The sequence below is a fragment of the Homalodisca vitripennis genome, chromosome 6, assembly GCF_021130785.1.
Source record: "Homalodisca vitripennis isolate AUS2020 chromosome 6, UT_GWSS_2.1, whole genome shotgun sequence".
Lineage (NCBI taxonomy): Eukaryota > Metazoa > Arthropoda > Insecta > Hemiptera > Cicadellidae > Homalodisca > Homalodisca vitripennis.
In genome coordinates this window covers 156,545,759-156,570,508 of record NC_060212.1, presented here as the reverse complement: position 1 = coordinate 156,570,508, position 24,750 = coordinate 156,545,759, and the positions used below count along the sequence as shown (strand labels likewise).

General features: G+C 33.6%; 1 protein-coding gene across 2 annotated transcripts; it reads right to left on the bottom strand.

Annotated features, from left to right (window-relative positions):
• Window positions 1-5,387: 5,387 nt before the first annotated feature.
• Window positions 5,388-24,632, bottom strand: LOC124365046 (cytochrome b-c1 complex subunit Rieske, mitochondrial). 2 transcript variants are annotated; one of them, XM_046820949.1, is made up of 5 exons: window positions 24,426-24,632; window positions 16,938-17,081; window positions 13,233-13,410; window positions 9,948-10,096; window positions 5,388-5,772 (listed from the first exon to the last, which is right to left on the bottom strand). In XM_046820949.1, the coding sequence occupies exons 1-5, from the start codon at window positions 24,532-24,534 to the stop codon at window positions 5,633-5,635; spliced, it is 720 nt and encodes a 239-aa protein (XP_046676905.1). In that variant the 5' UTR covers window positions 24,535-24,632; the 3' UTR covers window positions 5,388-5,632. The 2 variants fall into 2 exon arrangements, with proteins under 2 accessions (XP_046676905.1, XP_046676904.1); XM_046820948.1 differs by having other exon boundaries at window positions 24,327-24,631.
• Window positions 24,633-24,750: the final 118 nt, after the last annotated feature.

Below are 24,750 nucleotides of genomic sequence, written 5' to 3'. Positions count from 1 at the left end.
TACAGGCAGAAATAAAACTTTGCTAGTCTCTTGAGGGAAGGTTACTTTAGGTAGTATAGTTTTTTCACAATTAAAATAAAGTATAATAACATTTAGGTTTTGAGGACATCATTTGTATACAGTTTATACATTTCCACAACATATTTGTATCGCAATAACGTAAAGTTGTAAATTTATAGTAAATTTTATTTTAATTTTCTTTACAACTCTAGTCTGTCACTACAAGACTGGTTTCATTGAACAGACTCTGTTATTTAATGCAATGGGTTTAACGCTAGTTAAAACAAGACTGCCAAAGGCTGTGTTATTATGAACATACACTGCCTGCTTGTGCCCTGGACTGCAAAGAAGCTGTAATACCTGTTGTTTTAATGTACTTGACCATTTTCTTATTAGGACTTTGAACCTCCAATAGTAGCTTTAAACATGAATTGCTTGCTACGAAACCATTAAAAAATATTTACATTTGATCTGTTTCAGTGTTTTCAATTAAATCGTACATAGAAGTCTAGATTTTTATGAAGTAATTGAAGAAAACCACTGTTGAAGTAATCTAAAGGCAATATTTTTAATTTCAAAGAAATGTTAAAGATTACAACACAATAAGATTTAAATTTTTCACAATTTTTATTGTTATTGTTGTTTATAATCTTGTTTAAATTTATTCCTATTATATATTCTTTAAAGTTATACATACTTCAAATTGTTTTTGGTTAAAAATTAATAGTAAATAAAATAATTTAAGTATTTGCTTCTGTAATATTAAATTGACTTAGTTTTTAATTTGTAATGTATTTTTTTAATCAGTTCTTGTATTATTAAACAAAATATTTTGGAATGAGTTGTATATCCTAATCCTAATATTATAAATTCAAAAGTGCCTTTGTTTGTTTTGCTTTCAGGTGTTAACTATTCTACCGATTGTACTGAAATTTTCCATGGACATTCTAACGGTTCCTGGGATGAATATAGTCCTATACTTATATCGAAAATTCCTCTGGGCTACACCCTACTAGTCTTTAAAGTAGCAAAAAATCCTGTCTCTAAAAGTTGTGAAATATTAATTGAAAGAACCTGTGAAAAATCAACCGTTTCGTGTAAACATTGTTTTATGATGTACCAATTTCAGCTCAATGTTCTAAAATAATAACAATACTTTTCAGTTTGTACAGAAACAAACACGTAAATAACATCATTGTTAATGTACTTTTAACTGTACATTTTTTAGCAAATATTAAGAATTAGATGTAAAAGACAGAGTAACTATTTAACTTTTACTGAAAATGAATAGACTGTTATAAAACCCTTCTTATTTGACTTTTAACAGGACAAACTCAACATTGGTGTACAATACATAATTCATTTGAACCAAAATTGCTCATACAGATGCTAAACCTACGAAATTGTTTGTCAAGCCTCAGGTAACTGCTAGTAATATTATAAATGCGAAAGTGCCTTTGTTTTGTTTTCACATGTAAACTATTCAACCGGTTGTAATGAAATTTTGCATGGATATTCGTATGGTCCCAGGTATGAAAACAGGCCTTTCCTATTTCAAAAATCTCTCTGTAATACACTACACTGGTCTTTAACCCTAGAACTGGCAATGGTGTCACTCTGTACTGGCGGCTCTATTTTAACAGCCTCGCAGACGTTTCTTATAATGTATCACATTTCATAACTGTTAGTCCAAATATAAACTATTATATGTCAATGTATTCACAACTATATGGAGAGCATTATAATAACAATATGTTATTGTTTCCATGGAAACATGTTTTTATTTATTTACAAAATGTAAGAAAAATGTTTTTTGGACATTATTTTTGTAAATATTCCATTGTGTAACTGCTTAGCAATAAGCTTTACATCAAAACCGTAAATGTATAACTTATTCAAAATTTTGTCCTGATTCCAAAAATATACAGGGAGCGGCAAAATGATCTGACGGTTTTCGCTGCTGCGCTGTCAAGCGAGTGGGTTTTTGGGGGCGGTGGGGATAGGGGCGTGGCAGAGCCTACGTGCGGACATTTTTAGTAGCCATGGAGCGGTGGACGGCTGAGCACCGTGCGTTCGTTGTGGAAGCATTTTTTAAAAGTGGCGATAGTGTTGTTGCTGTTCAACGGCAGTTCCACAGACGTTTTAATGTGGCTCCAAGAGGGAAAGTGCCAACTCGAAACACCATTTTGCTGTGGGTGGGTAACTTTAGAGCTACCGGTTCAGCTTTAAAACGAAAATCAACAGGCTTTCCAAGGTCAGCCCGGACGCTAGAGAACGTCGAGAGAGTGAGAGGAGCTGTGGAAGCCAGTCCTCGGCGGCCTGCACGTAAACAAGCTGCAGCTCTGCAGATGTCTGACCGCTCGGTAAGAAGAATATTAAGGTACGACCTGCACTTTCATCCGTACAAAATGGCTATCGTGCAACATTTGAAGCCCAGTGATTATGCAAAACGTATTGAATTTTCAGAGCAAATGATTGATTTGCTTACAGATGAAAAAATTCTCATTATGAGCGACGAAGCTCATTTTCATTTGAATGGTTATGTTAATAAACAGAATTTCCGATATTGGTCAGAAAACAATCCAGAAGAACTGCATGAACGACCTCTTCACAGTCCCAAGGTCATTGTGTGGTGTGGCGTAACAAAAAATTGTGTTATAGGCCCATACCTTTTTGAAGAGAACGGTCTAACTGTAACCGTCAATTCACAACGATACCTGACTATGTTGAAAAACTTCCTGATCCCGGAAATACTCATAAATCGCTTCAAACCGCCACAGAATTTGGTTCCAGCAGGATGGGGCAACTGTCCACACAGCCAATGTGGTAATAAACTTCTTAAGAAGCAAGTTCTGTGGCCGAGTCATCTCGCGTTTCGGGGACATTGCGTGGCCACCTCGCTCCCCGGATCTCAGCATCTGTGACTTCTTCTTGTGGGGACTGCTGAAATATAGAGTATACACAAACAAATCCCGCACATTGGATGAACTGAAGGAAACCATACGCCAAGAAATAGCCAAACTCTCTCCTGAAATGTTAGGGAAAGTGTTTGAAAATTTCAGTGCAAGATTGGAAGAATGCATCGCCAAAGACGAACATCATTTTAAAGACGTTATATTCAAATCTTAAACAGATCAACTCGCCCTTTTTTGGTTATTTTTATAAATGTTCATAAATACCAATCTTAAATCTGCAATAAAACACTTTGTACCACTTTAAACGTTTGAGTTGTTTACATTATAAAACCGTCAGATCATTTTGCCGCTCCCTGTATAATTATTGTAACTTTTACCTCAAAACGTATGTGTTACAGGGCTTTGTATGAAAAAACACCCATATTTATTTATTTTCAAAAATGCGTACATTTCTAAATAAATATTATTGTTCGTGGGTAAAACATAATCTCTTGACTGTTAAAACAAAAATAAAATAAAATAATACATTTTAATCTTACCTTATTTACATATGTACAATATATACAAAGTTTCTTTTTTCACTCAGCGTCACTAGATCCCGCCCTGCGAGCTCTCTAAGATCATTTCATCGGTCTCTAAAGTTCTCACCCATAGTGAACAACTAAAACTATAACCTAAGAAAGCTAAAAAAACAATAATAACAACACTAAAACACTATAAAATACAATTTCCACAAATACTATTGTATTCGTAATCTCAAACACAAAACCCAACACTTGTTTACAGTTTCACAACAATGTGGTTGACCCGTACTACGTTCACGTCAGCTGTCCAAAAAAAAAAAAACGATGTTTTAACGGTAAACAAAGAAGACAATAATCGAAGTAAGAACAGTAAATCGGTACTATAGTTATTGCTCTTCCAGAATATATCAAATAAAAATCATTTATATGACCTTAATTGCCTAAAATTTTAATAACTGTACATGTCTACTTTGGCGACGAATATTCGTCGTTGCCAAATCGGACGGGCCTTTGGCGACGAAAATTTGTTTCATACCAGCTCTAGGGTTAAAATAGTAAAAACTCCCATCTTGGTCTCTTAAGTTGTGAAATATTAATTCAAAGAACCTGTAAAATCTTATCAACTGTTCTGTGTAAACATTGTTTTATCACAGCACAATCATATTTTTAATTTGTTAATAGCTAAGTGTGAAAGCATAGAGTAAGCTTGATAGTAACAACACTTCTTATTTCGTCCTTTTTTGCAACTGATGTTAAGCACAGAGTAAGAAAATATCCAGATAAGAAAATTTTAAAATTTCTGAAAATAAATACTTCGAATTGTACACTTTAGCAAATATTAAGTATGTAGTGCTTGGACAGTACTGTGATGCAGATACAAAAGACAAAGTTACTATGTAATTTTTACTATACATTTAAAGATGTATTATAACATCCAGTTGTCTTTTGACAGAAGTAGGCTTCTCAGACCTGTGTATGTATGTACATATATTCTTGGTCAGAAAACAAGGCAAAATCTACCACAGAACAAAATACTAAGACTGGAGAGTAAATTACAATGGCCATAAATATACACTTTTTGACAGATTTTCTTGATTGTGGCAATAAGGCAAACTAAACATTGGTGGCGGAAACATAATTCACTAGTATCTTATAACTCTTTCTTCCATTAAATCAATATTGAGGATGTCGATATTCTGATCTGTACAGTATATCGATATCCAAGTGATATTGATATCGAAACAAATAATGAAACTAGCTTCATATTCATATCACATCCATAATTGAACCAAACATAAAAGAGATTTTTGCCATGAATGGGTTGTATGCCAGTCAATACATGACATTATTACAAATAATGTATATAGAACATTTAATAATGTTGATGTGTGTATTTTGTGAATTTAAGCAGGATCTTTTAACTCATTAATAACTTGTGTACTTTAGGAATCAGTTGTAGGTTACTGGTAGTAATAAAGTCAGCAACTTGATAATTTTTCAATCTTTTCCAAAAAAAGGTTTACAGCTTAAAATATTACAATGACATTTTGGTTATTAATTTTTTTTATGACAGGAAATATTGCTACAGCATAGGCAGTTAAATATTAGTTTAAAGTAAATACTTAGATTTTGAAAGTGTTTTCTAAAAACACTAAAAAGAAATAAAAAAATATTAGTACATAGATACCAGTGCTATTCTTTTAATTCTTTGGAAATATTTAAAATCTTACTTCCAAAACAATTGTACAAAATAATGAAATAAAGACGAGTGAACAACTCTGATTTTTTATTGAATATCCAGTAGCTATAAGAAGCAATTATCTACAATTTATTTTTATCGAAACATCATTTTTGATATCTACTTTCCAAGAACCAAGTATTATCTCAGGGGAAAACTCACTACTATGACAATTTAACAAAGTAGCAAGGAAGGAATTTACAAAGGGACTATTTGGTTGTAACTTTTATTCAACATAACTTTTATTTTCACATTATACTTCAATCAGTACACAGTATGACTGAAAATTGTAATAAATATTTGTACAAATTAAAAGAAATAAAACATGTATTTACAATACACTGAAACAAAGACATTCAAATTTGCCAAGCAAGAATTTATTTAACTTGAATTAAAAGTTACATGGTGTTGACTAATTAGGTTAGTTTCACAAGTGGTTACAATATTTATAAAATTTAACCAACGACTAATAATTCTTCCGTCTGGAACTCGTACGTAGGGATCTCCAGATTCAAGGGTGCAGGTCCCTTACGGATCCTACCAGAGGCGTCGTAATGGGAGCCGTGGCAAGGGCAGTAGTACCCACCGAAGTCACCTGAAAGCAGAACAACATTCAATAGCAAACAAATAATACAATTTGGGGAATAGGTTTTAGAATACATTTAATCTGTTGTAGTCATAGTCAGTAAATGTTGTAACAATCCACAGAATGTTCTAACTTGTTTGGCATGTTATTTTGGCTTAACCTGTTGACGAGTGCGCACGGCATTTGCCGTGCCACTATGACGGTCCATACTGAGTGCCTCACTGACCAGTGACAGACTTTTAGGGAGTAAAATAAAAAAAAACGTTTAAATGTTAATAAACTTGTTTATTATATTTTAAATGTATATAAAAATACATTGTAGATTGTTAAAAGCAATAATCTCATTTTAAAACTTTGCTAGTGTGTGATACTGCTCAAAACAAGGATATATACAAAGGGCGACATCACATGTTGATCATTCATAGCTGGATTCTTTTCTTCTTTGTCCAGTTCGAGTGGTGTGTTTGCACACATAGCACCGCCTGAGTAGTTTACGCTTCTTTGTGTCATTCTGGGGGAGTGGCCTTATAAAATGGCGACCTTGGAGACGTAGCGGGTCTTGTGTCCCGCCTCCGTAAAATAGTTTTAAAAGTTATCACCAGGTGCCACCACGATACAGGACTAGCAACACAATAAAGCGACACTATTAGGAACAACTGAAAAGTTCCAAAAATCTCCGCTAGACGTCACAGTAAGTCAGTGAGAACGAACTGACAGTCATTAGTCTGCAACGGAAAATGCCGTGCTCCCTCATATGGGACCAAACGGCAAATGCCGTGCGCACTCATTTGGGTATGTTTTGCTGCACTCGTCAACAGGTTAAAGAAGTTTCCTTATTTTATTTCACTGAAATTTAGTCAAACCTGTAACCAAACTCGTTATTTTATAAACTCTCTTCACTGCAGGCACTAAAATTTTGGTTTAACGTTTTAAATAACCTTAAAATATATGAATTGCACAAGTATATTTTATTCTGTAGATAGATATAGTACTAAGGTAAAAAACTAATACTGGCTAATTTAAAGTTCAGAAATAAAATGAATCATATTACTTTAAAGTTTTATATTATGCTGTTAGGTTTCTGCGGCAGGTTATATGTATCCTCTTATCTAAGACACTTTGGTCCACCAATCAGTAGGCATTTCACTACATTAGTATGGTCTATTTGTAGCTATTTCATCTAAAGGAACTTTTTGAAGTGCTAAGTGTGATTAGTAGTAGCAATAAAGTCGCAATAGTAGTCTTAGAAATCTCTTGCTCAATCGAATAAGTATACAAATAAACTAGAGCATTTTAAATTATGCAATATTTAATTTTCATCCATTTTGTAATGATTTACAACAATAATAAATAAAAGATACACAATTCACTGTTTTCCTGCTCATCTGTAACAGCTGGAGGACAAATATGTTCTTTTTGAATTTTAAATCAAATGGAAATACAAGTATCACCAGTAATACTAATGGGCTTTTAGAAATAATTGTATACTCATATGCATAGGGTCACAGATAACTCTGTTTTTTATTGTAAAATCATTCTACAACTGACCCTAAATCATATGCAGAAGACGTAATACTCTCAGCTTGTCTTTGCTCTAATTGGAATAACTAATAGTGTAATCAATTATACATAACGATTTAAATGTGTCAATGATTTTCAATTATAAGATGGAGATTAATATAACATGTTTACAAATGTACATTAACATAAGTTGAAAAATAATTAAAACTAAGGAATTTAAATAATGCAAAAATATAAATAATTATTGAACATTTATAACCACAAAGTATTTACAAACAGTTCAATTTGGAAAGTAAGTTGCTGAGGCACATGGCCACCGAACAGGTGGGGGAAGCGACCCGATCTAAGTGGTGTTGTGTAGCTACGTTCAATAACCATCAAGCACATTGTCTTAATGAAGGTTAATATGCCATTTTAACTGTTCTAAATAGTGTTCAGGATAAAACACTCTATCTAAAGCGACAATGGCCCTTGGGGCCTGCTAATGACTCTTTGGATTGAAATGGGGATTGAAACCCAAAATGATTTATTGGATATATGAAACCATTATAAAACCAATGGTCACATATGCTGCATTAGTGTGGAGGCCGAAAGTAGAACAAAAAACAGCTGCCAAGAGGCTACAGAGTCTTCAAAGGCTAGCTTGCGTAAGCATCACAGGAGCAATGAGCTCCTGTCCAACTCTGGCACTTAAAGTGGTCCTGGGATACACTCCTCTGGGGCAGGAGGTGATGAAGACAGCCGCACTAAGCGCAATGAAGCTTCTGGGTACAAGGGTGTTAAAGGCTACCTACTCAGAAGGTCATATGAAAATTCTGAGGCTGAAATGAAAACCAACGTGTCAGAAAGAATGGTTAAGAAATACTCCTTTGATAAACCATACACAGTCTTTATTGTAGAGAGGGAGAAATGGAGTAAAAAGGAGGCCTACCTTACCAAAGGAGTCCAGAAGTTTTATACAGATGGTTCGCGCCTTGACTCTAGGGCAGGATTCGGAATATATAAATCGGCATAGCTGTGCCCCTGGGAAAACATGCCATGCCCTTCTTCCAAGTGGACGTCATGGCAATAGAATCATGTATCAGAAGACCCATACAAATGAGGCCAAAAGCAAAATATTTAATACGCTCTGACAGCCAGGCTGCACTAAAGGCCCTTGACACCAGCTCGTTTGATTTGAAAGCAGTCTGGGAATGCAAGAATGCTCTGGAAGAACTGGCAAAGAAGAACAGAGTTACACTCGATAGGGTGCCAGGCCAAGGGCATTCACGGTAATGAAAAAGCAGATACCTTTGGTAGGGCCAGAGCTGGGCTGCAGAGTAGCTTTCTCCTACAGCAAAGTTCTTGTCAAAGATTGGGCAAAGAGGATTAGATCCGTTGGAGTAGGGCCTCAGGATTAATATAATCAAAAATAATAATTTCTCCTTATGCTAAGGGGTGGGTATCCCTCCTAGACCATAATAAGGATATAAGAAAGATTGTAGGGATGCTAACAGAACGTGGTCTTCTAAAGAACCTTGTGAAGGTGAAGTCTCAACCAGACTGATGAATGCAGACAATGCGGAGAAGCAGAAGAATCAGTGGAACATATATGGCTAAGTTGTCCTGCTATAACTACAATTTCTAGGGGCATATCTCCTCAGCCCCAAGGACATTAGAGAACACGAATATAAGTAAGGGAGATGCAAAGGTTCTTTTAGGACTAAGTGTGGGGACAGTCATCTTTTTCCTTCAAAAGGAAAAAAATAATGTTAAAAATCCACAATCAAACTTCCCATTGACTCTGAAGTACGTATTGTCATTAGATTTCTTTTGGTAAAAAAAAATTCAACCGGTGGAAATTCATTATGTGTTCTGTGTATGGAGAATACATCTTGAGCTGTACTACAGTTTAAAATGGAGTTAATTGTTTTGTGAAGAATGTAATAATGTTTGCGTTGAAAAGCGAAGTGGCTGAACACCAATATTTATTGATGACCTTGTTGGATAAATCACTCATAATATTCAAGAAAATCCAAGGTTATAATCACAGATCTTTCAAACTGAGAAAATTCAATATCATAAAATTTGAACCCAATGGGTATTAAAACTCTTGAGTGATGAACTCAAAACAAAGAGGACGGGATCACCTCCAAAATTTCTTACCCGGTACTATGAAGATGACGGTTTCATATGGCAATATCAAACAAGAAAAGATAATGAATGAAGTAGCCACACCTTGTGAAAACTGCTGTGATCGATTACATGTATGGGTAGCAGAATTTATTCAATAGGTATTAAGAAGCTCGCACCTAGATATAAGTGCTTAAACTTAATTGTTAACTATGTTGAAAAATAGTGCTACTAAGAGTTGTTCTTTCAAATATGTATAAATAAAGCACAAAAAGTTATAAATAATGTTATTGTATTAAAGTAACTTACATTTTGAAAGACCCTAGTAACTTTATTTAATTCTATATACAACTGGCAGTTTGTTTTAGAATAAATAAGTTTAATTTTCATGGGTTTTCTTTTTACTAAATGACATAAAGCTTTCAATTATTCTGTCTCAACTGTAATTTGAGGTGATTCAAACCAAATTATTACAAAGACAACACTTGTGAACATTATCAGTGGGTCAGAAAGACAGTCTAATGTATTCTTAACTAGACTAAGCAACGTACCAGCGTTAGCGATGGGCACACAGCCCAGATGAGTGCAGACTCCGATGAGTACCAACCACTCTGGCTTCTGTACTCGGTCGTTATCGTGCTGTGGGTCTCTAAGTTCTGCAAGTGGCACACCTCGTTCCGTCTCTATTTCCTGGGCAGTCCTGAAAAATTGTATGACAAGATTTTAAATTTTGATCAGCAGAGATAAGCAGCAATAAAACTGTAAAAGAAAAGTAATATAATTTATTACTTTGTTTGGACAATAAAATACAAACAAGCAATATTTTCATGTAATATCTTAAATATTTGTGAAACTAACAATTAATTATTAAGAGTTAACTAAGGTAGTATGAAAATCCATAATTTACAAATAATAATATTTTAAATGACACAATGAAAAGGAGGAGAGGGAAAAGCATTTCTAGGTTCTCTCTCTACCATCTTGCTGGTACCAAATGTTTATGTTTTCAGAGTGTTAAAGTGTTACAATCTGTGTGTTACTACAGATTTATTACAGTTTATAATAAAAAGAAAATATGCAATATAGCATATAGTCAATATTTACCATATATTCATTGTACAATTATATTACTAGAATTATTATTACCAAACTTTTACATGTGCATACCAGTATTTCATCGTTTATACAAATAACCACTTCTTGTTTTGTAACTTTAGTACAGTTTCATGTATGTGTAATAAGGTTAATGTTTTATAAAATTAGAAGAAGTTAACACAAAACGGCTATCTCTCATTTCTATTGTTTTTTAAAATAACTTCATAATCCATTAGCAATTGCAAATTGCTAAATTAATTTTTTTCTCCTTAAGGTTGAAAAAAAGTTTCAAAAGAATTATGTATAATAAATATACCTATTTTTTTAACAAATGCAAATGTTACCGTGGTTTAATTCTGAAAAGATATAACATCATATATACTGCTCTTCATTTCGAGTTTTAGTGAATAAAACAAAATCCCTTTTGCGACTCTCCAAAACGTACTGACACTATGGCATACTGACGCCCAACAACTCTAGGATTAACAGAACACACCAAATCAGTTGTGACACATGACAAACTATTCATCATCTAATGTACGGAAAGCCAGTTTTAAGTAAGCCTAATCAAGTTAAAGGAGGTTTCCTTTGCTGTTAAGCAATTGGATTTATTTAAGTATAGACAGTTTCAAAGAACAAATAGACACTATACATGATTAACGAATAGAGTTTTGCGATGCAACTGTAGGAGAATAAGATAACTTTTAGAATTAAAGATGTAAGAATGCATTGCATTAATACATGCCACTTAAAGGAAAGGATGGAATTAGGATACCAGTGTAATGAATTTTTTCTTCACCTTTTGCCACCCTTTCACCTCTATGAATAGTGCCTTAATATAACATGTACAAATGTACATACATATATGCTCAAAAACGGCTGAATTGATCCATATGAAACTTTGAGGATATAAAGTTGGCAAACTTGCAATAGAATCTGGTCAGCTCTTCAATCTTATTTTGTAAACAGCATCAAATTTACTCAATGCAGAGTCTATTTGAGAATTGTGCTCTGTGAAATAGCAATGTACCATGATCTGATTTTTTTAGCAGATGGTGATAACAATAAATTGTAAAATCCACAAAAAAATATTAAAAGTGTAAGGAGATAATTGTTTAAATGATCGAACATTAACAAATGGGTAGAACAGTTTTAAAGTAGCTGTAAAACAATTTCTGATGAGCAACGCAAAGAACGACCGGTTGAAGTTGGGATTTTCCTCTCTCGAATTGACACTTTAATTCGGGACAATAGGCGTATCACTGTTGAACTGATAAGTGCAAAATTAAACACAGTGTTGGAACTGTCTCCAGACAACTCACAGACGCTCCCAACAAAACCCAGCTTCAAATCAGTCAGCAATTGAAAAATTAATATTCGACTGAAGGAGGAGGTTTTTTGAAAAGAATTGTAATGTGTGATGAAACATGAATCTATCACTATGGGCCAAAGTCAAAACGACAGCCTTTGAGTGAAAGCATACAAATTCTACTCCTAAAAATGCAGGACACAGCCATCAGCTGGTAAAGTCATACTTACAGTATTCTGGGATTTTCAGGAGGCCAATTTATTATGATTTTATATAATTTTACATTCCAGTTATTTTCTGATGTTTTTATTCAATTAATACTAATATTTTAAATCATATAGGTGTTTGTTGTAACATTATTTTATTGCAAAATTACAAAAATGATCTATGAATTTGAGCTATTTCAATTTTAAAATTATAAATTCCCAGGAATTTGACTTAATTATACTATTTTAATAGTACTGTGCTATTATATGAAGGCCACTATATTTTTAAACAGTTTTTCTCTTGCTAGTGACCTAAAGAAACTACATTATTGGAATATTAAGAAACAAACTTTATTCAACTTACTAATGAAAATTACATGTCATTATGCCGATCAGTTCTTGTTTCCTGCCTCCCAAAAGGAAGCGAGGTCAGCAAGAAAGAGATAAATCTGTCCCTATCTACCATTTGTTATTAGTTTATATATACATACATATTATAAATACAAAAAGTTAAAGTAGATATTAATGAGTGCTCACATGATCTGAGCTTGAATTTATGTACTATCTCAAGGATGTTTTTTCTTTTCACCAGAAGTGCGGGTCGGAAAAGTACCGATCGTAAATGTTTCGCACTTGTGGTGAAAAAGCAAAACATCCCTTGAGATAGTACCCAAATTCACAAGCTCAGATCATGTGAGCGCTAGTAAAGGTTATCTTAGGTTACCTAATCTAAACCTATTTATATCGCCTAATAACCAGTAGTAGATAAGGACAGATTGGCCTTTTTCTTGCTGACCTCACTGCTTCCTTTGGGAGGAAAAAAAAACAAGAACAGAACGTAATAATGATATGTAATTTTCACAGTAATTCGAATAAAATCTGTTCTTTCTAATAATAGTTTTTTAAGGTCTCCAATAACATAACTCTTCAAAAAATTGTGCCCTCCAGTAATACCAAAGTACCCTATATTATAAAAACATATATTTCAGTTTTTTTAGTTTGCTTTAACTATGTAATTACTGCTCTTAACTATTAATTTACAGCTTTTTGAGCTATCACCAATCATAAATTATAAAAATTTAATTTATAAATATAAATCATTAATTATAAATTCCCGGAAATTTATAAATTTTTGGAATATTGCCAGTAATATTCCCTGAGAATGTTTCCTTGATTTTAAATTCCTGTGAATTTCACATCACTAGGTAAGGATATAGTTGATCTACCTGTGCCTGATAAATAGAGGCTTGCCTCTCCACTTGAAGGTGACACTCTTGCCCTCTGGGATGGCGGACAGCTTGACCTCAATCTTAGCCAGAGCCAATACGTCAGCGCTGGCACTCATCGTAGACACCAACTGACGCACCACCGTCTTTGCAGCGTATGCTGTGGCCACTGCACCACCTATGCACATACAACCTATTATCAACAAGCTCCTATTTCTTCTAAACGTAATCTATATACAACAATATTAGTACAGCAAGACACTTGATTTTAGTAGTAAAAGTCTGCCAGTCTCTGTCACATGTTGGATTTATTGAACTCATATTTCACATTTGCATTCTGTGGAAGTTGGCTGTTCTACTATGAAGTGGAAGTCACCACAGTCTGATGAAAAATATTGGTAAATCTGCTAGTAAGAGCTTGAAATATTTAATTTTTGTGTTTTATTTATTTAAGTTTGGTATATTCTAAACTACAATATGGTTAAATTCATTGTGATGGAACTTATGAGTACTTTAATTATTTTTGATATAGTTTTTAACCCTTTCAAATTATTTTCGACCTCCACCAAAAGTAGCCTGGCAGACAATCAAGTTTTTTCTTAGGAAAACATTCTCTATCGATTTCAAGGGAAACCAGATTGTGTGTTGATACAGTGCAAATTGGCTGCGGCTCCTGAACTATTATATGTCATATTAATGATTGGTTTTAATACATTGACTGTAGTGGGTGCATCTAACTATTCTTCTGACATCTCATGTCGCAGTGATTGTGTTAAATTAATATGCACTCTTTTGACAATCCGCCAATCATTTTATCCATATTTAAGAATTTTATATCTGTTACACTTAAACTAAAATTTCATCAACTTCCACCCCTCCCCCCAATTACCCACACATAAATAAGTTAGAAGTAAACACAGTTAAGAAGGTAATTAGGGTAATTTGTACAAGGGTAATGCAGCACAGCATACCTAGTTCATATATTTGGCGACATTGCCGAGCCTTAAAGACAGCTGTGACATTTGTCATATCAGTCACCAATAATACCACCAAATAACACACCACCAAAAACACCAATAATATACGAGGGTCATTCAATAATTAAAGGGACAAACAGGTCTGGGGAGAAAACTGTTGGTAGGGTAATTTTGTACTTTTATAGCTTTAAGCTGGCATCACTGGGATCAGCTGATTGATTAACATTGTTGTTTTACAAGCACAAAAATTAATTTAATTATAGCAAGTCCACTTGAAAATTCCACTTTAGTTAAACAACGTTCTGTTATTCGATTTTTACTTGCTGTAGGTAAAAACAAGTGAAAAAAATATATACTCTAGAGTGACTACAGTGTACGGTGAAAATTGTTTGAATCATGCAAATTTTTAAAAGTGGGCACAACAGTTCAAAAATGGCCGAGACTCGATGACTGACGAACACCGTCCTGGCCGACCAGTTAAAGTTTCAACTCCCTTACTGCAAAGTCGAATTGATGACGTAATTCGTGATCACCGCCGAGTCACTGTGGAAATGATAGTTAAAAAGTTCATGTGAATATGGGTACAGTTCATAACATTATTAAAAGAAGTTGAAGTACCGTAAAAAATGTGCATGATGGGTCCCAAAGGAGTTGACACGGCTACATAAGGAAACGAGGTTGAGAGTGTGCACAGAGCTACAGGAACGTTATGAAAGAGAAGGTGAGCACTTCCTCAACAAAATTTGAACATGTGATGAAACTTAGGTTCACTATTATGAGCCAGAATCAAATAGGCAAAGCATAGAGTGGAAGCACACCAGCTCACCTGTCAGGAAAAAAATTCAAAACCCAAGCATCAGCAGGAAAAGTCATGTTGACGGTGTTTTGGGATGTTGAAGGTCCGGTTTTTTTGTGATTATCTTGAAGAGCAGCTTACAATTAACAACCAATTACTACTCGGATATACTTTTGAACAAAGCCAACCATGAGAGAGAAACGTTGTAGATCTCAGAGGAGAGGTGTGATTCTCCAACAAGACAATGCACGTCCTCATACTGCTCAACTAACCCGTGAAACCATTAACAAAATGGGCTGTGAAGTACTGCTTCATCCTCCTTACAGTCCCAATTTAGCACCAAGTGATTTCCACTTGTTTGGTCTGCTGAAGGAAGAAGCATTGTGTGGAAAGATGTTCCAGGATAATGAGGACGTCAAGAAGTTTGTGAGAAATTGGCTCAAACACCAAGATAAATAGTTCTTTGCAGCTGGTATAAAAAAGCTTGTGGTCCATTAGAACAAGTGCATAAATGTTTAAGGGGATTATGTTGAAAAGTAGTAAAAGTGATGTTTTGTAAAAATAAACTGCTTAATTTCTAGACATGTTTGTCTTTTTAATTACTGATGATGATTCAGAGTGGTTGCCCTTCTCTTGTCACCGATGATCTGATAAGAGCTGTTGACAAAAAAATCCAAGAGAACAGACGTTTCACTATGACAACGCTATCTGATGATTTCCAACAAATTTCATGCACTCTTTTGTATGAAATTGTTACAGACAGCTTAGGTTATTGCAAGCTGTGTTCTCGATGAGTTACAAAAATGCTCATGTGCAAGAGACTCGGAAGTGCTTTGACTTTTCTCACATAGTACAGTGATGATGGTGAGGATTTTTTAAACAAAATTGTGACAGGTGATGAAACTTGGATCCGCCATGTCACACCAGAATCCAAACAGCAGTCAATGGAGTTGCAACACAGCCATGCAATCCCCGAAGAAACAAAAATTTAAGACAACAAATCATGCACTGTCTTTTGGGACCGGAAAGGTGTTTTGCTGATCGATTTTCTCCCAAGACGTGAAACCATACGTCCAGGTATTGCAAAACCTTAAGAAAACTAAAGCGGGCAACTCAAAACAATCTGAGAGGAATGTTCAGTAACGGAATTGTGTTGCTCCATGACAATGCTCGGCCCCATACCACTGGTGACACTCAAACATTGGTTCAACAATTTTGTTGGGAGCAGTTCGCGATCACCCGCCCTACAGTCCGGACTTGGCACCGACTGACTACCATTTGTTCCTGCACATGAAGCACAAGGTAGGCGGCCAACACATTGAAACCAGCGATGAAGTGAAAAGTGCGGTGGAGTCGTGGCTACATTCATTGGCAGGAACCTTTTATGAAGAGTATAAGAGTATATAGATAAATTGATCACATGCTACGTGTTTGAACATTGGTGGAAACTATGTCTAAAAATAATTTTAGGTTTGGGCTTTTATGTAGAAATAAAACTGTGTTGAAAAATAATTGTTTTACTTTTTTTTAAATGGTACACTTACTTTCTGAACACGCCTCATATATATGCTTATTAGGTAAAAAAAGTTTTAGTCCAAACTGAGGTTTATGTCACATACTGAAGGTCATTATACAACACATTATGCCACAAAATCATTTAAAGTTTTTACGCCAACAAATTTTAAGTATGCGTGCATAGAAATTTTGTCAGTTTTTGAAGGGTTAATAGCTTCAGCTTTTATAGTCCCATAATTTGAAAATTTGTAGCAACTAAAAAGGTAGCACAAATACATACATACATTTGTTGTTTTTACACAAAAAGAGCCCATATATATATATATATATATATATATATATATATATATATATATATATATATATATATGCTTCTTAAAACCTATTACTGTAAAAAGGGCACAATAATATACCTACCTCCAACAATGAGGTAAGTGAAAGCTTTCCTTGACTCATCTGAGTTGACGTTCTTTGAAGTAGGATCCCTTGTAGCTTTCCTTCTATAGGAAGAGAAGTCTGGGACCTGAATATCTGTATGGGCCCATCTCACCTGAGTCGTTACTGAAATATAATAAATTGAAAGGCAAATTAGGTCTTTATACTGAGACAAGGTTGAGACAGCCTTTTACTTACTTTTCCTCTACTCTTGGGCAAGAATTTTTAATCATAATTTAGTCTTTATGTTTAAATAGGAATGATTACATAGATACATTACACTAGTTGAGCTGAAATATAAACTTAAATCATCACCTTATAGTGAGAAAACATTCTTACAAATTTCTGATCATCAATTTACTAATACTGAAGTTTAATATAAATTTAGGTAACTAAACTAAAGTCAAGAAGCCTACCTTTTAACATCAAAATCAATAGAGGTCTTCCTGGGAACAAGAAGAACCTATACAATACCAAGTTTCAAGTTTAGGACTTCTCTATCAAGAGTTTATGCATAGATGGACAAACAAACGGATGGACTAATTATAATTATTAACAATTAATTATTGCCAGTTCTTCCATTTACTGAATAAGAATATTGTTCCAACAAATTAATCATTAGTAAAATCATGTGTATGGTATTTGAGTAATGGTCCCAAGTACAATGGCTATGTACATATTTTATTTGTCACAAGCTGCCAGACACATTTATCCCTCAAAATAGTAAAAAAAACTAAATGTGACATTGTTTTTTGTATTCATTGTTAAATATTTACTTTTATAAATGTAAAAATCGCTGAACTATATTGTAATTTGAAATGCCTATATTGTAATTCAGTTTTACATTTAGGTTTCGGTAGGTTTATATAATCATAAATATCAATGATTTGACTGTGGTGATGGCCCCTACTATACTTCAGCCATAAATTACAACAACAAAACTAACAAATCGAATAAGGTTATCCTTTCAATGAATTTTTATTTGTTTTATAAGTTAATATTGGTACTTTGGGATTATACCGACCACACCAGTATGAAGAACACAAAAAATATAAATTTATAGAAACAAACATGATAGAACGAAATAACAACTCTTTAATTACAAAATTACAAACTTACGATTATCAATGGGGTCAGATTCCGTTATATGCCCCTAACGCTTAAACTTTTTTCAATGAACTTAGAACGTTATAAAACGATGTAGTTGAGTAACAGAACTAACATTCCATCAATCAACAAGCATTTCCAGGTATTGTGATCGGTATTGTTGTCGCTGTTATCTTATCTTTCTCGAGAATCCCGATTACGGCAGGCCGTGCGGCATCACATGATTATTTAAGTTTTTTGCACGGTACATAATTGCGTTTCCATTACAATTCAATTTATATTTCTGATCAGCCCCTCTAGAATTTGATATTTTACTGATAGGTACTATCTCGAGGGATGTTTTTCTTTTTGTACGAGAGGCACTCGTATTTTGGGTGGCGGAGTGTGATCAAGAATAAAAACAAGTTTTGTGTGTTTTTTTTTTCAATAAAGAGTTTAGTTTTTTGTAGACTCTTGGAGCAATTGGAAAATTCTTTAAATATTACTAAATGTTAATAAAAACATTTAAGCTATGTTCAATGGTTACACTACTACACAACTCATTGACAATATACTAAAAAAAGCTTTAAAAAGAAGAAGTAGAAAAGATAAGACAACATTAAAACCACCTCAAGACACAAAACATGAATTTATTTGCACAACACACAGCACTTTTTCGAACCAAATACGCAAAACTTTTAAAAAGCATACAAATAAAACTGTCACTCACAGAACAAGCAACAAACTATCCCAAATTTTAGGAACCCTAAGGACAAAATTTCAAATGATAGTAAATCGGGAATTTATGAAATTGGATGCGATGACTGTGACAAAATTTATATTGGACAAACAAAAAGAATAATAAAAACACGATTTAAAAAGCATTTATCACATACAAAATATGGAAGAGTTGACAAATCTGCTGTAGCCAAGCATTGCATTGAATCAGGACACAGAACATCAATTAAAAATCTAAAATTAATAAAAGAAATAACAAAACCAATGAACTTAAATGCTTGGGAAACACTATACATAAACAGAAATAAAGAAAAACTCATGAACAATGAAGAGGGCCCTATTGAAAATTCCAATCTTCTTTCTTCTCAATTTATTAAAAAATTAAACTCTAGTCAAATCTAATTTTTCATACTGGCTGAAATATTTCCAAAATTTTTGTATTTACATTTTTACACCATATGTTATTTTAATATTAATTGTAACAAACAATGTGTAAATATTTATTTGTGGAGTTGCCTGAAGATGAAACCTTTGGTTTCGAAAGGCCTCGTCCAAAAAATAAACAATTTGGAAAAAAGTAGTGTTTTTATTAACATTTAGTTTTTGTTTTTGTTGAATTTTTGTGTTTGGAGAAATGTAGGGGTAAAACACGGAAGTACAACAAAGCGACGCACCAGCTGAACGGGCGGCGAGACTCTGCAATCACGTTATGTACTAGACCGCTTGACTTTGACCTCTGTCTGAGGATGGGGAGGGGTTTGCGTTAAGACAATTCCTGTTTTATATTGACGAAATATTGTTCTCTACGCTAATCTAGTAATCAGTAGAAGCAAAATGTCAAATAACGGTTCATGTCTGGGTGTGGTCGGTATAATCCCAAAGTACCATATTATTGTACTATTACAATATTTAAAAAAAAGTACATTTACAACTTGATATATGTTTACGTTGGTACAGATGACCAAGTTAACAATAACATCAAATAATCAGTATCAGTTACGCTGAACTGTGATACTTAAGAGGCCACCACAACAAACAAATCAACATTATAAATGAGTAACTAGATCCTTTACATAACTACTGAAATCATATTACATTATAGTTCGGTTATTTTGTTATCTTAAAAATAATAATTTAATGATGATTAAAAATCTAGACTATATATACAGGGTGTATATTATGTCTGGAAACACCCAAATATATCCTTTAATAATTTAAATATAAATTTGAAACCTCTTACAATCGTGATAGAGATTGGGCATCTACTTTTTGGAACAATGTTTTGTTATGTCACACCAACGGGGGACGTCCTGCCGAGGGTATCATGAATATCTTAATGGAAGCCGATACCTTGTGATACATAATTTTAAAGGTAATAGCTTACTGAATTGAATGCCAACAAACCGCATCTCAAAAGGAATTATTCTATCAGAAAATAGAGCATTTTTAGTATTGAAAATTTACTGATGTTCAACAATGTAATTTTAACGTGGTTCTTGCCACAAAATGTGTTACACTAATTTTTTTAGCATTTTTTTAAATGTTCAATTAAAATAAAATAAACAATTTATTTTTAAGCTGGTTCATTAGTAAATTTACCAGTTTTTATTACAATGAATAAAACTTATGAGTCACTTCTCTGACTACTTATGAATCTGTACTTGGTGTTTTCCAGTCAGCAGGAAGGTTTAAAGAGACAAAGGTCACTAGCCTATGAGAAACATTATTGTGTATTAATCATCTGGTCTACAGGTTTCAGTTTGTTGAGCATGGAGCTTTCACTAGACAGTTCTAAGCTTGGGAATTACAAATGGACAAAGGTCATATCATTCCTGTCGAGTTAATCAGTGTCTCTGAAGCATTGCTGTCAACAAGTTATCTAATTACAGTAGTTCAGTTTTTATTTGGCATTTTAATGGGAATTGTCTGAAAGAGAACAAATTACTCTGTTGATGATACGAGGATATGGGCGATCGTCAAAGATCTTATCGTCGGAAGTTTGTAATTTGTTTAATGACACTTTCCCAGAAAGGAATCCCATAAGTGTTTCAACAATATCAAAAACTATTGAGCGTTTTGAAATGACAGGGAGTGTACGTAATCGGCCAAAGTCGGGTAGGATACAATCTGCAACAGATGAAGAACATGCACTAGATGTTTTTTGCAAACATTTATTGAAGACCCACATACATCGCTCAGAAAAGCTGCACAGCAACATGATATGCACCCTATGTCTGTGAGTAAGATTTTGAAAATTAATAAATACAAACCATTTTAAAGTTTCATTTAGTCCAACAGTTAAGTGAGGATGATTACGACAGAAGAGTTGAGTTTTTGTGAACTTGTGATGCGCAAATGTGATGACAATAGAGATTTTCTGACCAACATACTATTTTCTGATGAGGCAACTTTTTTCCTAAATGGCAATGTTAACAGGCACAATTGCCGTTACTGGGCTAGTGAAAACCCCACATTGGATTACTGAGTCCCATTCACAGCAACCACAAAAAACTGAACGTATGGTGTGGAATTTTAGGTAACAAAATTGTTGGACCCTTTTTCATCAATGGAAATTTAAATGCCGAACTTTACTACAATATGCTCCAAAAATGAAATAATCCCAGCTATTCAAATTGCATCAGGAGAATACTTTTGATAATGTATGGTTTCAGCAGGATGGTGCTCCACCCCATTATGAGAGACAGGTAAGAGAGTAATTTGGATTTAAGGTTTCCTCATAAATGGATTGGCCGAAAGAGGAGAAATCGAATGGCCTCCAAGATCTCCGGATTTGTCACCAATCGATTATTTCCTATGGGGTCATTTAAAATCCAATGTTTATAGAAGAAAGCCTCATAATTTGGAAGACCTAAGAAACAGGATTATAGAGGAGATTGCTTTGATAACTGAAGAAATGTTAGGCAACTCTGTCGAATCATTTACACAAGATTGGCTCATTGTCAAACCGTAGAAGGAACACAGTTCGAACAATTGCTTTGACACCAAATGCAGGTACAAACGTTTGTTGTAAGACTTTCTAACAGCATACATTATTTTTTTTTATTTTGTAATAAGAAATCAATAACATAAGTATTTCCATAATTGTACTGTAATAAAAACTGGCAAATTTGTGCTAATAGAACCAGCTTAAAATGAAATTTTTGTTTTTATTTAATTGAACATTTAAAAAAATGCTAAAAAATTAGTGTAACACATTTTGTGGCAAGAACCATGTTAAAATTACATTGTTGAACATCAGTAAATTTTCAATACTAAAAATGCTCTATTTTCTGATAGAATAATTCCCCTTGAGATGCGGTTTGTGGCATTCAATTCAGTAAGCTATTACCTTTAAAATTATGTATCACAAGGTATAGGCTTCCATTAAGAATATTCACGATACCCTCGGCAGGACGTCCCCGTTGGTGTGACATAACAAAACATTGTTCCAAAAAGTAGATGCCCAATCTCTATCACGATTGTAAGAGGTTTCAAATTTATATTTAAATTAATAAAGGATATATTTGGGTGTTTCCAGACATAATATACACCCTGTATATATATATATATATATATATTCATAAAATGTAACAAACAAAACAGTGTAACATACAGTTAGACTACTGTTTACAATTTATTGAAGGATTAACGTGTCTCACACCTTGTGACGTAAATAACACATGTATATCTCTATTGTACTTTCAATCGGCCATTTCTAAAATACCATACACATGATTTTGTTTTCTTCGAATTAATTTGGAATAATTATGTCTGAGAACCAAATTACATTACGGGCTTTTCAGATTGTGTTAAAAAATATTGTTATTCTGTAAAATAAAAACACCTAGCCATTTATTAATTATGAATATCTATGTCAATGTTTATATACTTTATAGTTGATTTGGGTAGGGTATGATAAGCGGACCCGGTTTTTCATATTGAAGAATGTAATCATCAATACCTAATATTTGCATCTCAAATCCTAGACTAACAATCGATATAAAAGTATGTAATGTCCTCAATAACAATCATATGTTTTAAATTAAAATATGAATTTAATATTTACAGTGATCAAACAAATTATTATTTAACCAAAATTAGGAAAACTGAAGAGACCATATTTGCTCCTCTCACAGTTACAGTTGTTTCTTTTCCAATAATTTCACATAATGGGTTTTCGGTACAAGTCCAACATTTTGAAGTCACAAAAAACATGTCTTATCATCTTTCAAAGCAATGTTGTTTAGTTTTCTGAAATTGAATGTCGTTTTTAATAATCAAATGTTACTTTTATATAATTGAAATATTACATTAAGTTATGAGTATTATTTGAAAGGGGTAGGGTACGATAAGCGGACCCGGTTTTTTTATATCAAAATTGGCAAACGATATTATTACTTAATCATAACCATCGATATAATCAATTGATACTGATTAATAATTATTTTGAACTATTACCTTAAATAATCTAGATATCAACAGCTGTAAACACTAAAAAAATAATACACGTAGATTAATATTTCAATTTTACATAAGTAATTTTGATTATTAAAAATGGCAGTCAATTTTATAAAACTACACGACATTGCTTTGAAAGATGATAAGACAAGTTCTTTGTGGCTTCAACATGTTGGACTGGTACCGATAAACCCCGTTAGGTGAAATTTGTGGGAAAGAAACAACTGTAACTGTGAGAGGAGCAAATATGGTCGTCTTCAGTTTTGGTTATAATAATTTGTTTGATCACTGTAAATATTAAATTTATTTTTTAATTTAAAACATATGATTGTTATTGAGGACTATAGGTACTTATATATCAATTGATAGTCTAGGATTTGAGATGTGAATATTAGGTATCGGTGACTACATTCTTCAATATAAAAAACCTGGTCCGCTTATCGTATCCTGCCCTTTGAAAATGTTTACAGCTGTTGATGTAGATTATTTAAGTTAATTGTTCAAAATAATTAATCAGTATCGATAGATTATATCCATGGTTATGATTAAGTAATATTGTTTGCCCATTTCAATATTAAAAAACCGGGTCCGCTTATCGTACCCTACCAGTTGATTTAATTGTCGTGGTGGCCACTTATTGTACTGCAGCATGGGTTGATTATATCAACTGGTGTAATCATTTAATATTGATATAAAACAGCGGGTCCGCTTATTGTAGGCTACTCTACCCTTGATTTCAAATTCCTAAAAAAATTGACATCAGGCTTCTATAAGGATAAGAAATTGTCCAATTGGCTTACTTCAAGAGGTTATAGGATCATACCTATTTAACTTAGACAATGGGATATCCAATAGAATTTAAACAAAAAGCCTTTAACTTATTCATATTGTTTATTGCTAATTCGAGGCAAGCACCAGGTCTAATAAAGAATAAATATGGTGACCCTAGACTCATAACTGCCAGCCTAGGTCTCATATAAACATAGGATATCAGCAATGTTTTTCGGAATGTATTGACACTAATGTACCAATTAATTCGTAAAAAAAAATTAGCTACAACTTAGTAAAGCAATTTTACATATTACATACCTGTGGGACCTGTTCTGACTTTAATGTCATTTGAAGGTAACAATTTTGTCAGGGCATAACTAGTCAAGGGAACTGGTGGCGTTGGATAAATGGACTTGCCTGGAATTACTGCCGGTTTTACAAGAGGTTTCACACTTGAAGCAACGGCTTGGCTGGTTGCTTTTAGGTAAGGTGATAAATTAGCAGACTTGGAAACAACGTTAATCATGGCTAAATTTTAATCTAGCCTTCCTATGTCCAAACTCCTGATCACACACACCAAGAACTCGCACAGCTGATTTTGCAGAGGTACGAAAAAGAAAGGTTCTTTTCGTCAATCGTCATCGACAACCTTGGTGTAGTACACATTTTCGACACCAGAGGCAAACTGGACGTCAAAACAATGACTTGACGAAATTTTAGCGACTGTAATTATTGCAAAAAT